We start from the raw sequence: 19958 nt of genomic DNA on the forward strand, positions 1-19958 counted from the left end.
GCTTGGTCTCCTGGATAACGTAAACTCGAGGTTCCACTGTATCTAAGTTAGTTTCAACAGTCTTCATTTTTTAAAAAAAAAATTATATATTATATAATTATATATATATATAATCATTATTAACATTCTCAAGTTTAGCAAATTTATCTTCGAGAACATTCTTTTTGTGCATTTTATCTCAATATGGAAGTTATTTTTTGGCTACTCTTCATGGGGATACGCAATATGACGTAAGAATTAATACTACACATTTGTGCTGATTGAAGTTTTTTTTTTCAAATTGAGCTTTTTCGCCACATACCACAGAAAATATCCTTGTGACGGGATGGTTGGAACAGAAAAAATACTTGTAAAGACTTCTATAGTATAAAGCAACAAGTACGGCAATTATGTACCAATTCCGTAGAAACAGTATTCAAGGCATAAATTTCTTAGTAATCATCTAGGGTGAAATGACAACCCACAGTACAATGTGTCAGCGATTGCAAAGTACTACAACAGTACCAGGAAGTATGCACTATTTTGAACTTACAGGTTCCGTAAGTTACTTTTTACAAGTAACTGGGTTTCTTTTACAGTTACTGTAACAGTAACGTACTGTTAATGATCATTGATTTGTGTAAAAGTTACACAAAATCAATGATCATGAAGACTTCCGTGTTTTACTTATGTTTCTAGAACATAATATGTATTCATATATTTACATTATTACTGCTAATAAATGATGGAAAACACAGTCAGCTTTGCTTGAACGATTATAATTAAAAAATCATTTGTATGCTGACCATGGTGTTTTGAATATGGTGTCATTGATTCCACTTGCACCTATTTCTTTCTCCCCCATTCCAAGTTCAACAAGATCCAAAGATCCACTCCCTCGACAATGACTTTTTCCTAGCTGGACAACAACATTCCAAACGAACGCAGCAGTCTACCAAAAACAATGGAGTTTTCACATGCAATTAGAAATGAATTACTGTAAAGCGTGGATGTTCTAAATTTAGCATGCAACAAAGCCTTGCCAGCAATTCCAAGAAAATCCTTTCACGTAGCATCCGGAGAAGGTACATATTTTATTTTTATAGTCTTGAACAGGATTGTCCAATTTAGCTATTTCCCTACTGCAAAAAGTAACTCTGTTACCATTGTTAACGTTACAGGTACTTACTTTTAAAAGTAGCTAGTTACAGTTAGAATTTCTAAGTAAAAAGTAACTGTTACTTGTAACTTTGTAACTATTTACTTCGAAACACTAGTTGTTTAACAGTCTGAGCAAAATAGTATATGCTGATGTAATATGTTTTGTATAACTGTATGGTTAGACTTTTGTGAAGAAGTGGCTTTCCGAATTCCAACTGTAAACAGTTATGTAGTAGCAAGTGTGTGCGTGACTCAAACTTGTTTGTAGGATTGCTTCAAAACTCCACGTGAAAATGGAGATGCAGCTATTAAGTTCTCGCATCCACTTGATCCATCAACTTCCTACTACTGGCCACAAAATATTCTGTGTCCACTGGACATTCACAATACAAATGTATGGACATATGTACTTATTGATAAGTCAAATACTTTAGTGTGTTTGGAATGGTCAAAATATCCATGTAAAATGTGAACGGCACAATTTATAGTACATGAAATTTTGCCAATGCATAGAGTACAATTTTTAGGTACTATCTTAATGGGTGTCACTTGGAAACTATCTTCGGGTTGAGATGATCACAAAGTTTTCCATCGCATAAAAATAGTGTCCAGGATTATTTGATAAATACATTTGAAAAACCACAATTATTACTCTTTATTCGTTTGTTCCTCAAGTTCCAGGAGGATCACAAAATATATTTAACTTGTAAATTTTAATTAATATATAAATTTGGGAGAGGGCAAGAGATGCCCTTTGTCCCCGCCAGATTATGCCTATGCTTACATTCACACATAGTGAACAAAAATTTTGAATGTTGTAGCTTGAAACATATTGTACTTCAGGTTTTGTGCTAATTTTTAAGAAGATTTATTTTTAATGTCATTTTATGCAAATGATTTTTTAATCACCCTGTCTCTGAACCGCCCATCCAAATTTTTTCATCAGGCATTAGTACACACTCTGAGCTACGTACATATAAAATTGGGAGGAAATTGAAGGGGGGGCATTGCATGAAATTCGCTCTTGAAGTTAGTCATTTATTTTTCTAAAAAAATACATAAAACTATATATAAAAATACATGTTTATTGATGCATTCATCTGAAACGTTATTTAAATGAAAGCTTATACTATTCTGAACAAAAGAAAACAAACTTGAAGTTTCTACGGCAAACCCGAGGGAAGATACAATCGTTTATAACCTAATGCGTGACATTCAAAGTGGAGCCGCATGTGGCGTACACGGAGATCTTAAAAAGCGCGTAACTTCTGAACCCTTTGACCAATTTAAAAAAAGTTGTCATTTTTGTAATCAGCATCAAAAGTTCTATAAACATACTGAATTTCATCAAAATCGGGGATGGTGGGTGACATTTTCACAAAATTCTGGATGATTTGACATGGAATGACCCAAATGCAAGTTTTCAAAAGCGAAAAAATAGCTGAAGATCGGAAGAACCATATCGTTCTCATGGAACTGGTTAAAAGAACGGAACGGTAAAGAACGGTAAAGCAGGAAACTGTGGAGTTTAGGTGAACGGAATCTGTTGAAGGAACTCGGGAGATGGAACGTATTATGGACTCGGTCCAGGAACATGGAGACAATAATGGATGTTGTAATGTAACGAGCGGGAAGAATCGAAATGAATCGTGGTTATTCGAATATGATAAGTGAATCCAATTAGCACGACATGTTCATCAAAGTTTGCGATTTATGAAACGCTACGAACATTGAAGTAAAAGGTAGTGTAAAAAAGGATAATTGAATATGGATTCAGTCGTGATAGATTTCGACGGGTATACATTGTGATATGTAAGTAAATATTTTCGTTACACACCTGACTTATAATCAGGTGAGTGCACATGGAACTTGGATGATTCTAAAGTTTAACCTCTTCTTCAGTATGCTAGCAATCGTGTGATACGGTCATGGCCATGATTTTTATAATGTAAGACTTGGCGGTAATTTTGGGCGTCGTCGCAGCCATCTTGCAAAAAGGTGTTGATCAATTACAAACGAATGTAAAAGTACAATGTTCGTCCTTATCTTTAGCTTTTAACGTACAGTATGTTACTATCTTTAGTTAATTCGATATAAGGAGATTCAATAAAAATGGGACCTGGTTATTGTGATATACATTGGCATGCATATGTTCGCGTTGGTTAGGTTGACAGAAATTCACCCAGTCAAAATCATTGTCTATATGCATCATGATATGCTTGACGGAAACTCATTTGAAAGTGTTTAAGTTAAATTCAGATCAGTGATCATAGTGTAATGCTCCGTTAATATTAAATGCTCCGTTTATATTAAATGCATGCATGCTATTACATGTACTGTTAGGTACGACATTTCATTAGGTGGTATATATATTATACAGTATTGCGAGCTGTAATTTTCAAAACACTGTAAACGTTTTCTTGGTATGATGTTTAATGTGAAATTGCTGATAGGCCTAGTTGAATAAGATTTAGCTACGGGTATAACCCTGTGTTTATTATTGCTATATCTGCCTGTTGTTGAATGAAACACATAATATTGATTTATGATTTTGCTATTCAGCCCTTAATGTTTCTCGTTAGTGTGTAGATAGTATATTTACATGTATTAATGTCAATGTTCTTTTCTACACAAGGGTATGTTCATCTCGCTCTGGTCACTAACATTAATGTCCATGCTTGTGTGTAGAGGGATATAGTGGGAATATTGTATCATACGGAATTGTTGAGGGTTTGCTTCTTGAGGTCAGTTGGAACGCGGAGGGGGTTTGAAGGAAAAGTCATGGAGGGAGAAACATGTGAACGACATTAAATTTGTTTAATGTGGCTGTCTTATGGAAGGTTGGTTCTGGGAAGGTTTCGCTAATCACGATAAGTTGACATTGATAGCTTGATATCACAGTCGTTCTCCTGTCACCGCTACTAGCGCTACCGATATACGTAGTTTGTTTTATTAGATTCCTGACACTCATGTTTTTGTTGTCGTAAAAGGAAAAACAGGGTAACAGGAATCAGAGTGGCAGACTCGTTTTACAATCATAGACATTCAGCTATCTGCAATAAAACTCAACTCTGTTATACAAACTTAAATTATAAGTTGCCTTAACATCACTCGAAAACACAGAGTAGTGTCACACCCTCGTATACCAGGTTTTGTGCCCTGAGGGCATATTTGAATGTGCATGTTTTTGTGATGTTAATGAGTTGAAATTCCTGTAATTGTGGGTGTGGTTTTGGCTGTCCGCGGGGAATTTGCGTGTTTCCGGTGACGTTAATGATTTGAAATTCTAGGAATTTTGGGTGCAATTTTGGCTTTGATGTCGGAGACTGGAATGGAGGAGGGTGTGAGAGAAGAATGGTCGATAAAGGAATTGCTTTAAGAGGTAACAGATGGGCATCTGATTGAATGTGTTGACCTTGAGTGGACAAAAGGATATTAATTCTGGGAAAGGGTGTGAGTGAAGAGTGGTCGGTGGAGTAATTGCTTTATGAGAAAAGAGATGGGGGCAATCTCGTTAAACATGTTGACCTTGAGTGGAGAAGACGTGTGAAAGATGTTTTATGTGTAGGATGTAACGGAGGAAGAAAAAAAGGAAAAAAAGGTGTCGGAGAAGCCGGATGCTAGGAAAGGGAATAGAGTAAAAAAGTGTATTTTTTGGAAGAGACGGCGGTATACAGTGTACCTGGAAAGGAAGAAGATTGGAGAGGAACTTGGGCGCTAGATGCTCTGCGCAAAAACAAATCGCATAGAATATGGTGGTAACGCCAGTCAAGAGGAAGGTATATAAAAGAAGAACATACCGTGTTCGTAGCATAACGTCTACAGCTTCGACAGCAGAAGTACCTGTTAGGTTTTGCAGATACATAACGTCTACAGCTTTGTCAGGAGAATTCCCTGTTAGGTTTTGCAAATTCGTCAGTTAGGTTTCACCGGTTTGATCCAGGCAGGTATCTAAGTTGTTATTCGAAGGTGAGTAGATAATTGGTATTGCGTCCTGGGTGGTGAAATTTGTCGGCGGTATGGTCGGTATGAAAGCATACGATTCCTCGCCAGATGCTGTAAGAGCGCAAGGTCCCCGACCACTGCGACTCCTCCACGGTCACCACGATCGTTAGTATTGTTAGGATTTCCAACGCAAGAAGGGGTAAAAGAAAAACGGTACGTGAGTGTTCCTAAATATTTTACGGAACGTCAATTTCGCGGATTGTGGGAAGAGAAAAATGCTGCACAGCATAATTATGAAAAGGTGAAACGTGGCAAGAGAAACAATATCGACGGTAGTGGTGAAGCGTCGAGGAAAAGAAAACGTGGTGTTCACAAGAACATAAATTGTAATCCTTTATACGGCTATACAGAGCGTTATCCAGGCAACACAATGTGTCTCGCATATCCTGTGACGGTTTCTGGTTCCAAAAAATGGAAGGCAGTAAAACAAAAATATTGGCGAGGATTAATACAAAATTGTTAATTTTTGATAGCCCTGTAAGATACAGGGAATCTCTTTTGGTAACATTTTACAATAGAGATTTTTAACCTGAAACCTTCATGGTAATCGAGAGTAATGGTTTTCCTATCAGTATGCAGTTTATTAAGACCCGCAGACAGGGACGGCGCCAAGGGTGGGCACGGGTGGGCAAGCGCCCACCCAAAAATTCCGCTGCCCACCCGATTGCCCACCCAAAAATTTCAGAAATTAAGATTTTTGAAAATGATTTAAATACATGTAGGGTAATTCTGAAGAGCTTAATTTCGCGTTGCTTTTAGCCCCAATACTATTCATGTATACAATACAATCTTTAAAGGAAAAACGATAATTCAGAGTGCTTTCCCAATCTTCGTTTCCAGTACAAACTTAAAGGAGCAAGGCCGAGAAAAACGTTTCCTTCCTCTCTCTCTCTTGCCGCTTTGCTATATTTATGTTTATAAAACCCGCGGTGCTTTTGTTCCACAAAGGAAAGAACGCAGAACAATAGTACATACTACGCCTCAACAATCACCAGGTTGTGTTGAGCAATGGTTAAGAGGCATGTTCGTAAACATAAGCGACTTGAATTTACTGAAATGCCTGTCTGTTGCTTTGCTCATTTCTTCTTTGTCAGTAAGGACAGAAAAGAGCTACGGTAATGGCTAATAAGCTTATCACTGACTTTTTCGCATCGGCTTCATCGAGTAGGAAAAGAGATCATTGTTCTACAGATGATGATGACGATGAAAAAAATATTGGCAGTTCTGCGCCGATATCTGCAAAAAAGACCAGAGGTGAACATACGCAAGAAAGTAGTGCGGCAGAAATAGAAGATTTTGAATATGAAGATACCGAGGATTACAGTGCATCGGATAATGAGGATAGTGATAACGGAAACAGTGAAGTTTGCATGGATGAGAGGCTTCGTAGAAATCCACACAAGAGCAGTGAAAATTCAGCCAAAATCCAAAGTGTAAAGGTACAGGATTGTTTCAGTGATTTGGCACAATCACCAGCTGAGTCCCCTCGCCAACCAAATCTACGGAATTTTCCACAAACAAAATATGGTAAGAATAATAGAGGTTTCAATAGTGAGTGGTACAAGGATTTTCCATGGATTGAATACAGTGTGAATAATGACGCTGTGTTTTGTTTTCCGTGTAGACAGTTTTCTACTTTTGTTGGGAGAAGAGAAAACCAAGTATTCATAAGTGAAGGTTACAAAAATTGGAAAAGAGCTTTGGAGAAAGAATCTGGATTTCGGAAACACGAAAACAGTGAACATCACAAGTCATCACAAGTCGCTTGGGTGTCTTTCAAAGATATGAAATCGAAAGGCAGTGAAACGTCTGTGGCCACTGTAGTGAGTTCAGTATATTCAGCTCAAGTTAAGGAAAACAGGGAATACCTTTCCAGGCTTGCAGATATACTACGCTATACAGCTCTGCAAGGGATTGCTCAAAGAGGAGCCGATGAAGGGGAAAGCAGCGAAAATAGAGGAAACTTTTTGGAACTTGTTTCACTTGTTGCAAAAACTGATAGTGTTTTGAAGAAGAAGATAGATAATGGTCCTAAGAATTCGAAATATTTGCACCATTCCATACAAAATGAATTACTTGATGTGTTCAGTAAACTCACTTTGAAAACAATCAAAAGTGAAATTGACAAATCCGTGTACTACAGTTTAATGATTGATGAGTCCAAGGACATTAGCAAAACAGAGCAATTAACTATTGTTGTTCGATATTATTTGAAAGGAACTGTGTACGAACGCTTCCTTGGATTCCATCCAGCAGAAGCGTTGGACTCAAAATCTTTGTTTCTTTACATGAAAGAGACTCTCAACAATTGTGGTATTCCTTTGGAAAACTGTGTGTGTCAAACATATGATGGAGCTAATGTCTTAAGCGAGCAATCTCAAGGCGTTCAAGCGCTCTTCAGGCAAGAAGTGCCTCAGGCGATATACATCCACTGCATGAACCACAGATTGAATCTTGTCATTGTAGAAGTTTGTAAAGGAGTAAGCCACTGTAGAACTTTCTTTGACCTCTTGGAATCTCTATACGTTTTCCTTAGTGGATCTGTTGTTCATCCGAGGTTCATCAAGATGCAAGAGAAGATGGGTGGGCGTGTTGTTGAACTACAGAAAATAAGTGAAACAAGATGGGCATGTCAGGTAAGGATTTTTACATAATATTTTATAACACTCGTGTACTTATTTGTTACTTGTATTATATTTATCTAGCTTACGCCTGTTTTGGGTTGCGTTGTCAGAAATATTCGCTATCAATAATTGTTAATTTGAAATATCGAGTGATATGAAATGTTCCTAAATCAAATGGGATAATGTTAATGAGATTTAACGAAGTTGTAAATTACTTTTCTGTAACATAAAACAAATCTCTCTGATGCTGCACACTCCACTAAAGAATCTATTAGGATTGAGCCGATACCGGTGCCAATGTATTGGTATCGGCCGATACTGGCAGTATCGGTTATGGAAAGCATCGATCAGATTTTATATACCGATAATTTTCCAGCATATTGGTATTCCGCGGGGTCCACAAAATGCCATGCGACACTTTCGCGGAGTCTAATTAAAATGGAAATTATGCAAAATTCGAAGTTTTCACTTATTTTGCACTAATATTGTGTGAAGACCGTGTTCTGTGATTACATATAAGGTATTTTTAACATTCAGATGTAATCTGTGAATATTTGAAACAATGCTCTGGTAAATTGATACTTATAACGAGTGAAATACTCACCCACTAATATTAGGGTCATATTATCTTTATTTTTCAACTTTTAATTGTTACAATTTTCAAGCACCGATATTGGTACGAGATCAATGAGAATCTGTAAGAATATCAGCATCGGTTGAAAGTGGTATCGGCTCAGTCCTAGAATCTATATTGGCTGGTTTAATATCACATACACCGTTGTTTTATTTGTCTTTACTTAATAATTCCTAGCCACTTACTACTTTTGCATATTATCTTCCTACGTATATGATACAATCTCTGACTATTAAACGTTTCATGATTTAATTATTCAAATAATAGTGATTTAATATGATATATGAAGACCAGTAGGAAATAATGTTTAAGAAATTTGGTTTCTTCAGCCTACAGTTCTTTGAAATGCATCTCCGTTCAAACGAAAAACCTGCAATGTAGATACAGTAAAATCATGCACGGTCCCTTACTTCCGATGTTTTTTTCCGCTAATGTTTTAGTGTTATAGTAAAACTACACACATAATAAGACATGCACTCAATTCATACACTGATCCCGACACAAGAGATAGATGCAGATGGTGCGACGGGAAGGGAGGGTGAGGAAGAAAGTGGGAAGAAAATTCAGCTATAAGCGATGCATCCATTCCTTGAAACAGAAAATACTTGAAATGCCAAACCGTTTTGTCTTTCGATATTTATTCATTCTTTTTGGAAACTGAATCCACTCTGGCCATTATACACACGCACACATACTGTATAACCTCTCGTTTTGCTGCTTGTAACGATTTTCAATTTAATTTCGAAACCAGGATATTTTCCTGAAGTTTGTGAACAAATTAATATGCATTTTACATGCGATCATATATGCCGTCGCCGGGCTCCGTAGCGGAGTGGTCAGAGTCAGGTGCTAGAAGCCAGAGATTTCAAGTTCGAACTTCGATCATGCTATGATTGTGTTTGATCTATCATCCATTTCACATGCCCATCGTTCATTCTATTTGTCCCAATTAACGTAATAGGTACAGAAGCGACGTAATATAATCAAATGGAAATATACGTAGATCAATGATATTTGTAGGTGTGTTTTAATGTAACTGCCATCTACCAAAGTATTCCCAATCTCTCTCTCTCCTTGTGCTCCACTCATTTTTCTCCAACATAGATGCTGTGCATACATATTTTGTTGCAATTAAAGATTTTCCAATGTAATGGTGGAAATGCTCTTATTGTACTTGATATTTTCTGCTAAAAAGTAGAAGGAAAACAAGTAAACCACCATTTTGCGTAATTGGATTAGTAAAGAGCAAACATGTGTCTGAAAATCTCTTTGAAATGAAAGAATACTGTATGCTCTTCCTTGCACTTGTTGTTATAATACATTCCGCCTTACATTCCATACTATTACTTTCAAAAACTAACAATCATGTATCAACAACAACAAAGAATTGCACGCACGACACATACGCGTGGCTAGACTTTTTTACAACTCTTTTTTTCTCCAGTGAAAGACAGCTGTTTCCCCCATTTAAAATATTGAAATTTAAATAAACAGAAACATTTTGAGCAATTTGTAATTTATTATTACAACTATTTAGTTTATTTTTCTCTCAGAAAACTGTTGACTAATTAGTCAAGAACCTGGAACAATATAATAGAACCTCCTATTATTTCCATACAGGTTGCAGCTTGTGCATCTTTGAAGAGAACATTGAGAGCCGTCATTTTAACTCTTGCTGAATACGGCTGTGAAAATCGTACCAGATCAGCTGATGCTAAAAACCTGTTAAATGCAATGAATTTTCAGTTTCTCTTCCAACTCCACATGTTCACTTTTGTTTTGGGAAAGCTGAAGAATTTGTCAGATTATTTACAGCATAAAAATTGCGACATGGCTAATGCTTCCATGATTACCAATGGTTTATTAGAAGAATTTCGGAACATAAGAGGTTCAGAAAAGGATTTCGATAAAATTTGGACCGAATCTGTAAATGCAGCAAAAGATTGCAATATTCCTATCACATGCCCTCTATCCAGAAACAAATCGTTGCCCCGTCACCTCTCTCAGTTCATTGTTACAGGATATGCTGGAATCCAAGAATGATTTCAGGATGAAAATATTTCTTCCTGTCGTAGACAGAATCATGTCAGAGATGGATCGACGTTTCACAGTAAATAGTGATATTCTTAGCGGAGTTAGTAGCCTTCACCCTAAAAATGAAAATTTCTTGTCAGTTGAGAAGATAAAGCCTCTTGCACTTCATTATGGACGTGATATGGATAGCGTTGATGTTGAATTAAAATTATTACCAAAAGTTTTGAAGCGGTATCAACAAGAGAAGAATTGCCGAGTAGAAACAATGATAGATTTTGCTGAATTTCTTGATATATTCCAAATTGCTTTCCACGAAACACATAAATTAGTTGTTATATCAATTACTATGCCTGTTTCGAGTGCACCATGTGAGCGTTCGTTCTCCTGTATGAGGCGAATCAAGACCTATTTGAGGAATCGAATGGCAAATGATAAGTTGAGTAACCTGTGTCTGCTTGCTGTAGAACGAAGAATTGTGAAATCTATAGACCTGGAAGAAGTAGTGAATGTATTTGATGGTATGCATAAAAACAGACGTATAGCTCTGCATTAATGTAAACTGTCAGCTCAGGCCAATGAGGTGTGAAACCATCAAAAAAGAGAAAAGGTTGGAAACGAGTAAACATTAAGTACAAATTTTCTTGCTCTCTTCGATCGGAATGCAACCATTTCTATAAGTCAAATCATGCTTATAAATACTTAGCACATAACACAGATATTACATATGATTTGTTAAAGATGATGTGATACACAATTTACCGAGTAGTGGCTGATAATATGTACAGTTACAGTGTAGTGTGTCTTCGAAAATGTGGTAACGGTCTAATTCATATTTGGTGTTCTTGATTAAATATTTAGTGTTAATTATAATTTGAATTATAAAATGGCATCTATTATGTATTTAAGCTATGGCTTAATACAGAGAGATGCATGCAGTTTTGTAATAATCATTGAACTTTAATTTAATAATTTTACTATAAATTTATTTGTAATTAATGATTTTGTACTGTATTGTTCAACGGAGTGCCTTCTTGATGAAAATTGCAACCGAACTTTTGGCAGTTCCAGTGTTGTCCTGAGAAAAAATAAGATTTCGCTTAGTGCCTTGGAATTTGGAAAATGTGTGTGCCGATAGAGAATTTAATAAAAATAGTGAATTTAATAAAAATAATCAATTTAATAAAAATTGTGAATGCAATAAAAATACTATGTACCATGTGCAGGTAGTATAGTGGCGGTGAAAGTAAATTGGAGACAGGAGTATTTTTAGTGAAAACAGATTAACTCTATGTGTATACCTTCCCACCCTAATTTGTCAAGATATCCGTTCTGCCCACCCGATCAAAAATTTCTGGCGCCGCCCCTGCCCGCAGAACAGGTTTATGTGAGACACATTACCACCTCGAGAGAGCGCCTGTATACGGGCACTTACCGTACCGTAAAGCTGCCGGTGAAGTGGCAGCTCACGGATATAATGCAGGACCATTTATTGTAGTCTCGGGAATTTCCTCAACAGAATACATATGTATCGAGACAAAATCCGAATTGAATTCCGAGTATGTGGATATAACGGATCTGCATGTTCCTCCTCGTTGTGTAGCCACAAAACATATAATGATGGCGGATGAAAAAATAAACACTTATCGTACTGGTGTACGAGGGCTGTTGGGAAAGTCTTGTCTATGGCGGGCAAACAAGAAAACCAATGAACTGAGGGGGAAAAAAGTTATTATTTTTCAATGTAGTCACCTTCGAGTTGTGCACATCGTCTCCATTTTGTTCCAAGTGACTCAATGCCTTCAGAATAAAAAGATTTCTCTTTGGCTGCAAAGAACTGAATCACAGCATCCATTACCTGCTTGTCGCTTGAAAATCGCTGGCCCCTGAGGTATTTTTTCAAATGACGAAACAGATAATAATCACTTGTGGCTAGGTCAGGACTGTAGGGTGGGTGGAAAAGTTGAGTCATTCCCTGTTCTGTGATAGCAACCTGCGCAAGATGGGATGTGTGTGGAGCCGCATTGTCATGAAGAATCAGAATTCGACGATTTGCACCACCGCGTCGTTTATTTTGAACTGCTCGACGTAAATCTTCAAGTGTTTTTTTTGTAAGTAGTCCCTGTGATGGTATGTCCCTTTGGTAGAGGTTCAAGCAAAATAATTCCTTCCCTGTCCAAGAAAACATTTACCATAACCTTGCCAGCCGATTTTTTTGCCCTGAATTTTTTTGGAGTTGGTGACTCCTGATGCTTCCACTGTATGGACTCTTGTTTAGATTCTGGGTCATACCAGTGAGCCCATGTTTCATCCCTGTCACTACATTCTGGTAGAAGTATTTATCTCCTTCCATAAAATCCAAATTTTCCTGACACATTTGCACTCGAGTTTGCTTCTGAAAAACGTTCAAATTGTGAGAAACCCATCTGGAACAGACCTTTGTGAGCCGAAGATGTTGGTGTAGAATTTCCCAAACACTATGAATATCAATCCTTACTTCCTCCGCTATCTCTCTGCTCTTTTTTCTTCGATCGGACTTTAACAATTTTTGTACAATTTCCACGACCTCAGGTGAAGTTGCTGTTTTTGGTCGACCACTCCTAGGCTCATCTTCGACGTTTGTTTTACCACACTTAAATGAGTTTATCCATCGTGTTACCTGTCCATGCGACAGTGCATCATCACCATACATTTCCACCAAGTTTTGATGAATTTCATTAACACTGACGCCCTTACGAAAGAAAAAAACGAATCTCATGTCTGTTCTAAATTAGTGTTTTCTGGGTTTTGCTCAACTTGTGCACTTGTGGAGGCTCTGGTGACCCGGTCACTTGACATTTTCGCTTGAAATCTTGTACACCTTCCTAAATATGCTTGTCCTTTATGGCTAAGTTGCTTTCATTTACCTAGAAAAGAAAATAGAGTTAATTATACATGACTTTCCCAACTAGAATTGGCTTGGTACGGAAATTTAGATCAATTGCTGAATGAGGAAATTCCACGGCTGTACAGGGTAGGATGCCATAAAAAAATATATGATTGTGGAAGATTGCGATGTCGCAACTTTGATACGAATATTCCGGAAATATTATCAGGAATCAGTGTCAACATTGGTAGAAATATTCCAATGGTTTCAGAGCAGTATGAATCTGGAAGAGTCGGTAAACGAGGCATTAGGAATAAAAGGTTCTGTATTAAATTTGGAAGAATTGAATGATTATTGTGACAATCCATTGCGTCGTGAGGATGTAAGACAGAAGTATGTTTTTGTTTCCAGCATCTCCAAACTCGAAGACCAGTTTGCGAGGAACAGAGACCCTTATCGTGAGTTTCCTGACATAATAGAGGAAACGGATACATCAGAAGCCGAGAACGGGTCAACGTGAAAGGTAATAAAATAAAATATTACCTGTGTTACCATATATTTTTATTCACATTCGGCTGATCCTGGAGATACAGGTACATAGGGTAGCCCTTCTTCTTCCTCTTCTCCCACCTCCTCTGCATCGAGATGTATTTCAACTTCCTCTTCTTGATCTTCTCCCTCCTCCCCTGCGTCCTCTGCATCTAGATCTATTAAAGGAGGAGATGGAGGAGGATATCTGTTCACTTTCAGGAGATCATCAGGGGCTGCCAAGAGACGCAGGCGATCGACCCTCTCCTCATTTCTACGCCGTATTCTGAAAAAATTATAACAGTTGAAATGATAGTATATGATATTTACATACATTTCTGAAAATAATGATGTAAGGAATCAGCAAAATGACAGGTTACGGTTTTGAAATTCTATGTTACATGAGTATATAATTCGGAAAAGAATGATGATTACCTTTCCCGCTGCTCTTCAAAGGCTGCCAGGAACCTCCGTCTGATCTTTTTATGCCGCGCGAGAAATTCGTCCGCTCGGGTATAACCTCGACGGAGAAATTCAGCTAGCTCGTCGCCGAATCAAACTAAGTAATTACGTTGCTTCTGGTCCAACAGCCCCCGTTCCTCCAGGAACTGGTTTATGATTGCAGTAAATTCTCCGGGGGTTGCTTCATCCTGAACATGTGCCTGGTGTTCAAGGTAGGCAGTAAATAGAGCTACGCCGTTTTGTACCAACTGTTGCTAAAAATAAATATGTCTATGAATATATAAGTACAAACAATATCGTGAAATATAACTAATATATTTCCTATTTTCAGGTGGCTACATTTTCACTAGGGTTCAGTTTATTGTATGGTGACAGAAAAGAGGAGCCATATGGTGTAATAGACAGACGAAATTTATGGAGCAAAGTCCTCAGTCTGCAAGTAGAAAACCACGTGGCGAGCTACGTCATGTTCTGTGAAGAAAACGGGTTGGCCGAAGATTTATAGCGGCAATTAGAAGAAACGTGTAAAGATTTCGAAGTGCAGGTGGATACATTGGTTAAGATATTCAGCTTTATTATTGAGAAGAAAAGAAATGTTTGGAGATTTTATAGAAAACATACAGAAAGCGCAATATGTACCTTAGCATTTATGTTTATGAATCTGCTTTGAGTTGATGGAACTATTTAAAGGTGTGAGGAATGAGAGAGCAGAAAATAAGAAAACAGGAGGAACGGGGAAAAGATGGAAGAACGAATGGTGGAAATGAACGAATAAACTAACAATCACTAATATATTGACACCTGTTCATTTTTCTGTTGCAAGTCGGAAATGTCCGTGACTGTACATATTGCATTTTGTATGATTACGGTATATAACTGTAACAAATACCGTGCGTTCATTTCGATCTTCAGCCGAGAGGTCGGGAGAAGCGTGGCGGGCGGCGCTGACGGAGATACCGACATTTGCACCCTGTAATGCCCGCTACTACAGACCAATTACGCTTCTGAATGTCACATACAAAATCTTTGCAATTCTTCTACAAAATAGAATCTCCGAAATTACAGAAAACAAATTGGGCGAATATCAAATGGGATTTAGACCAAATAGATCTACAGTTGACAATATATTCATACTGCGACAAATATATGAAAAATGTTATGAATATAATATTGAATTGCATAACATATTTATCGATTTTATGCAAGCATTTGACTCAGTAAATAGAAATATAATTCCTACATGTTTAAAGAAAATTAATGTCCCAAACAAACTAATAAGATTAATAAAGTTGACATTATAAAACACTACGGCAGTAGTAAAAAGAAACAATGATTTTAGTCAGAAATTTGCAATAAATAGAGGAGTAAAACAAGGAGACCCATTATCAGCAACTTTATTTAGCATAGTCATGGATGAAATAATTCAGAAGTTGGAAATTAGAGGAAACATTTCAACAAGATTAAGACAGATCTGTGCATATGCAGACGACATAGTAATTACTACAAGAACTAAGCAATCAATGGTGGACTCACTAGTGAAACTAAAGCAACAGGCAATGAAATATGGATTAATAGTGAACGAAAAAAAGACAAAGTATATGAGATGTACAAGAAGAAAAATCCAACAACAAAAAGAGGATATAGATACAATGTACATAGAGCAAGTACAGTCATTTAAATATCTCGGGTCAATAGTAAATGAAAACAATGAAATCGAAGAAGAAATTAAAGAAAGGATTGCAGCTGGAAATAGAGCCTTTTATGCGAATAAGAGGATATTCCAATCCAAACTAGTTACCAGAAAAATAAAATTAAGCTGTATAAATCCATAATAAGACCTGTGGTTACTTATGGCTGTGAAACCTGGGTGCTGAAAGAAGATATAATTCGAAAACTAATGATATTTGAAAGAAAGATATTAAGGAAAATATATGGCCCAACGAGACAATCTAATAATATATGGCGAATAAAAACAAACGAAGAGCTTGAAACATTAATAAAGAGTAAGAATATAAGAAGATTTATCAAAACACAAAGATTGAGCTGGCTGGGTCATATTGAAAGAATGCCCGAAGAAAGAATTGTAAAACAAATTTACAATTGGAGACCCATTGCTACAAGATCACAAGGAAGGCCCAAAACCAGATGGATAGACGATGTCAGAAATGACATAAGAAAACTGAAGACACAGAACTGGAAGAAATGTGTGTTGAGTAGAGAAGAGTGGAAGGATGTAATTGAGCAGACCAAAGCCCATAAAGAGCTGTAGCGTCTTATAAGAAGAAGAATGCCCGCTTATTTTTATGGACATATGCAGACATTTATATAAATATTACAAAACAAGCACTAACCTGTGTTATAAGATTACGGTTTTAATTTTAGTAGCTTAGTGGCTGTATGAGCTGATGATTTTGACACGCCTATCTCCTGTGAAACACGACGTAGAGGTTAGTTTGGAGAACGTTCTAACGCTGCACCAATTTCATCGAGTTTTGCTTCGGTTAGAATCCTTCGTTTTTGCTTAGGTGTATTAAAATTTAACGATCCAGTTTCTCGTAATTTAAGGACAAGATCTCTAACCGTATCTCTATGTGGAGGTGAAACGTACAAATTGCCTACACAAAACGAGTCTGTTTTCACGTAAGTGTCATACATAAGAATTCTTTGTTTTAACGTGAACCTTGCGGCTGGCATTCCAATCGTCTCACTGACACAACACACATACACACTGCAATAACACAAACAAGTAACCAAGAATATCACTCTTGCGCACAGTACGAAATTAACACGCTCTTGGTTTACATCTGCTCGCAACTATATTCAGAGCTCTGTCTTCATCTAATCGCGAAGGAATAAAAAACTCGACCCCGGAGATTTCGGATTGCAAGGAAGCTCACGAAAACCATTGACTTTTAACAGTTTCGTCTGCAGCGTAATCTTGATACAGTGAAGCACATTCGAAACCTCCAAACGATCCCCATCGACACAAAACTCTTTCAAGGATATAAACTTAAGCAAGACGTTACTGTTCAAAACTATCTGTGGCTCTGACCTCTCGGCTGAAGATCGAAATGAACGCACGGTAGTTGATAGACGTGATCACAAATTAAAATGCACTTGATTGATTTGGTGTTTAAGTCCACTTTATGTACAGAAAGACTAATAAGAACTGGACATACAGTTTAATGTGGGATCCGGGTATTGAACCCGAGAACCCTTGATCACAATCCTAAAATGTATTTCTTCGAAACAGTGATTTTGTGTAAGATTGTAGCGGTGTATCAAAATATGTGAAGTTCCGATAATAAAATATATTATATACAGAAAAGATGCTATGTTTTCAATATACATAGATATGAGGTACTTACAAAATTCCCTTCTCCATTTGATGTCTACACTGAGAATGTCGGAGGAAATTACAATGAATTGAAGAAACAATGTGCAAGTGAAGTCGTATATTAAACCGCGGGATATAAAGAGGAACACGAGTAGCGAACAACGATAGAAAAGTTGTTTTCTGCAAGGACAATGTCCCACTTCCTTATAGGTTTAAAACAGCTGCAGTTATTGTCAGCATTTTTAAAAAGTGTTTTCGAACTATTATTGTGAGACCTTGGTGCATTTACGGGGACTTTTTATTAGGAGCCTGCATACCACACATGCGACGAATGAGAGATCTTGATTACATTGTTATTCAGAGTCTCTATGCGTGTCTCCACACAGGCCGATTGCATGTGAAGGTTATGTAGCAGAGAGACTGCTCGGGGGCTGAATCTAAAGTCGTGAGTTAATCCACCAGAGGTTGTTGATATATACCCTTTTCTATAGTTTCCATAGTGAGGCCAACAAGCAGATTTTATGTTCGATGTAAAGTTTAGGCACAGAGAGAGAGTCCGCTTTATGCACTGATAGGTTAATTGGGGCAGAATTCACTTTATGCACTGAGGCTGACCGGAAATAGAATGTATTGAACCCAGGACCTGCGCGACAGGACCTACAGTGTTGATTAAACCGATGTTTAAAGTTCGTTTTATGCACCGAAAAGTTAATCGGGACAGGGTGCAACAGTATTTGTTGGAGCATCGCCAAATTCAGACTTTGGAACCCCTATCACAGACAGATGTCTGTACACACCCTCTTTAAAGAAAAACCTGTGATGAGTAGGAACAGCGACGTTAGCAGGGTTTGTTTTCAGGAAATGAATCAAATTCTCTATTGTATACGTTGCTGCAGGAAAATAAAATGGTTGTTCGTTAATATAGAGTGTATTATCCGTAGAAACAGAAGATCCCGAGGACAGGACCTACTGTGCGGATTGAACCGCTGTTTAAAATTTGCTTTATGCACTGTTAGACCAATCGGGACAGAACCCCTTTTATGCACTAGGGCTAATCTGAAGTAGGTTAGACCCACCTTCCATATACTCTATCGAAAGGTCTGAACGTACATATTCCGAATCTACAATATTTTCGCTCTAGCTGAATTAGGGCCGGCAGGACGGCCCTTTAATTTTTTTGTGGTTTTGTATTTATATAAAATATTTTTTTAAAAAATTCAAATTCGAAAAACTCTGCTCCTAATTGAGGTAGAGGGATGGTTCAAACGCCGTTTTACTCAGAAAAAATGTTCTTTCATATGAACCAGGTTTCATCCTCCTAAGTCCAGCGGTTTCCTAGTTTCTTTATTTCCGGTCGGTGACCCTCGATGTTACATTCAAATGAAAGGTCTTGTCGTGTAGATTCCGAATCTCCAATTACTTTTGCTGTAGATCAATTAGGACCGGTAGGACGACCATTTATATTTTTTATGTGATTTTTGTGTTTTTTTGGAATTTGCGCGTTCCCGGTGGCGGCAATGAGTTGAAATTCATGGAATTTAGTATGTGTGTGCGTTTTTGGCTTAAGGAAGATGAATTCTAGGAAAGGGTGTGGTCGGTAGAGGAATTTTTTAAAGGGAAAACAGAATGGCATTTTGTTGAACGTGTTGACCTTGAGTGGATAAAAGGAAATGAATTCTGGAAAAGACGGTTAACTATTTCGAGAATTTTACATGCGGTTTGACACATATAAATTGCAAAAGATCGTTGCATATTTTCGAGAAGTTGAAAACCGTTAGAAACTTATATACTCTAAATAACTGCTTTGACATGCTATCGTATATAAAGAACAGTGTTCTCTCCATACGACAGTCTTCGTGAAATAATTTTTGTAAGATAATGGATGTAGTTATCTGCTGACGATCTCTTAGTACTATATCGTGATGGATATTACTACGACACCTAGGCAGTTGCGGGAAGTGTTGGTGAACATTGTGCAGAAAATCATCGCGGGAGAAAGTATATCCTTAGTCGAGGAGTATTACCGATTACTACGGACAGTGACAACTTCCGTACCCGAACTTTCCGGAGAAGGGTGGACACATATTTCCGAACATTCACCAGACCTGTCATAGACACCCGATCCTGTATCCACAGTTACCAAGGAGAAGCAGATAGCCGCATTTGACTGTTACACTACCAGGAAATTCAAGGAACGTTGTATCCAGATCACATCCAGAACCCCTGCCAGGACCGTTTTGGAGACCTGATCCAGTACATCGTTCACCACTGTGCCTATTTCTATTTCGGATTCTACGGAAGGTAAGAAAAGTAGAAAAAGAAAACATGTAC

The 19958-nt window shown here is 37.5% G+C and overlaps 2 protein-coding genes across 2 annotated transcripts; both read left to right on the forward strand.

The window, feature by feature from the left end:
• Window positions 1-6263: 6263 nt before the first annotated feature.
• Window positions 6264-10446, forward strand: LOC145991337 (zinc finger MYM-type protein 1-like). Its single transcript, XM_083127338.1, has 2 exons — window positions 6264-7781; window positions 10024-10446. The coding sequence occupies exons 1-2, from the start codon at window positions 6264-6266 to the stop codon at window positions 10444-10446; spliced, it is 1941 nt and encodes a 646-aa protein (XP_082983464.1).
• A 40-nt stretch (window positions 10447-10486) lies between these two features.
• Window positions 10487-10990, forward strand: LOC145991338 (uncharacterized). Its single transcript, XM_083127339.1, has one exon. The coding sequence runs from the start codon at window positions 10487-10489 to the stop codon at window positions 10988-10990; it is 504 nt and encodes a 167-aa protein (XP_082983465.1).
• The last annotated feature ends 8968 nt before the right edge of the window (window positions 10991-19958 follow it).

The sequence above is a fragment of the Lepisma saccharinum genome, chromosome 8 (genome assembly GCF_977018435.1).
Source record: "Lepisma saccharinum chromosome 8, izLepSacc3.1, whole genome shotgun sequence".
Lineage (NCBI taxonomy): Eukaryota > Metazoa > Arthropoda > Insecta > Zygentoma > Lepismatidae > Lepisma > Lepisma saccharinum.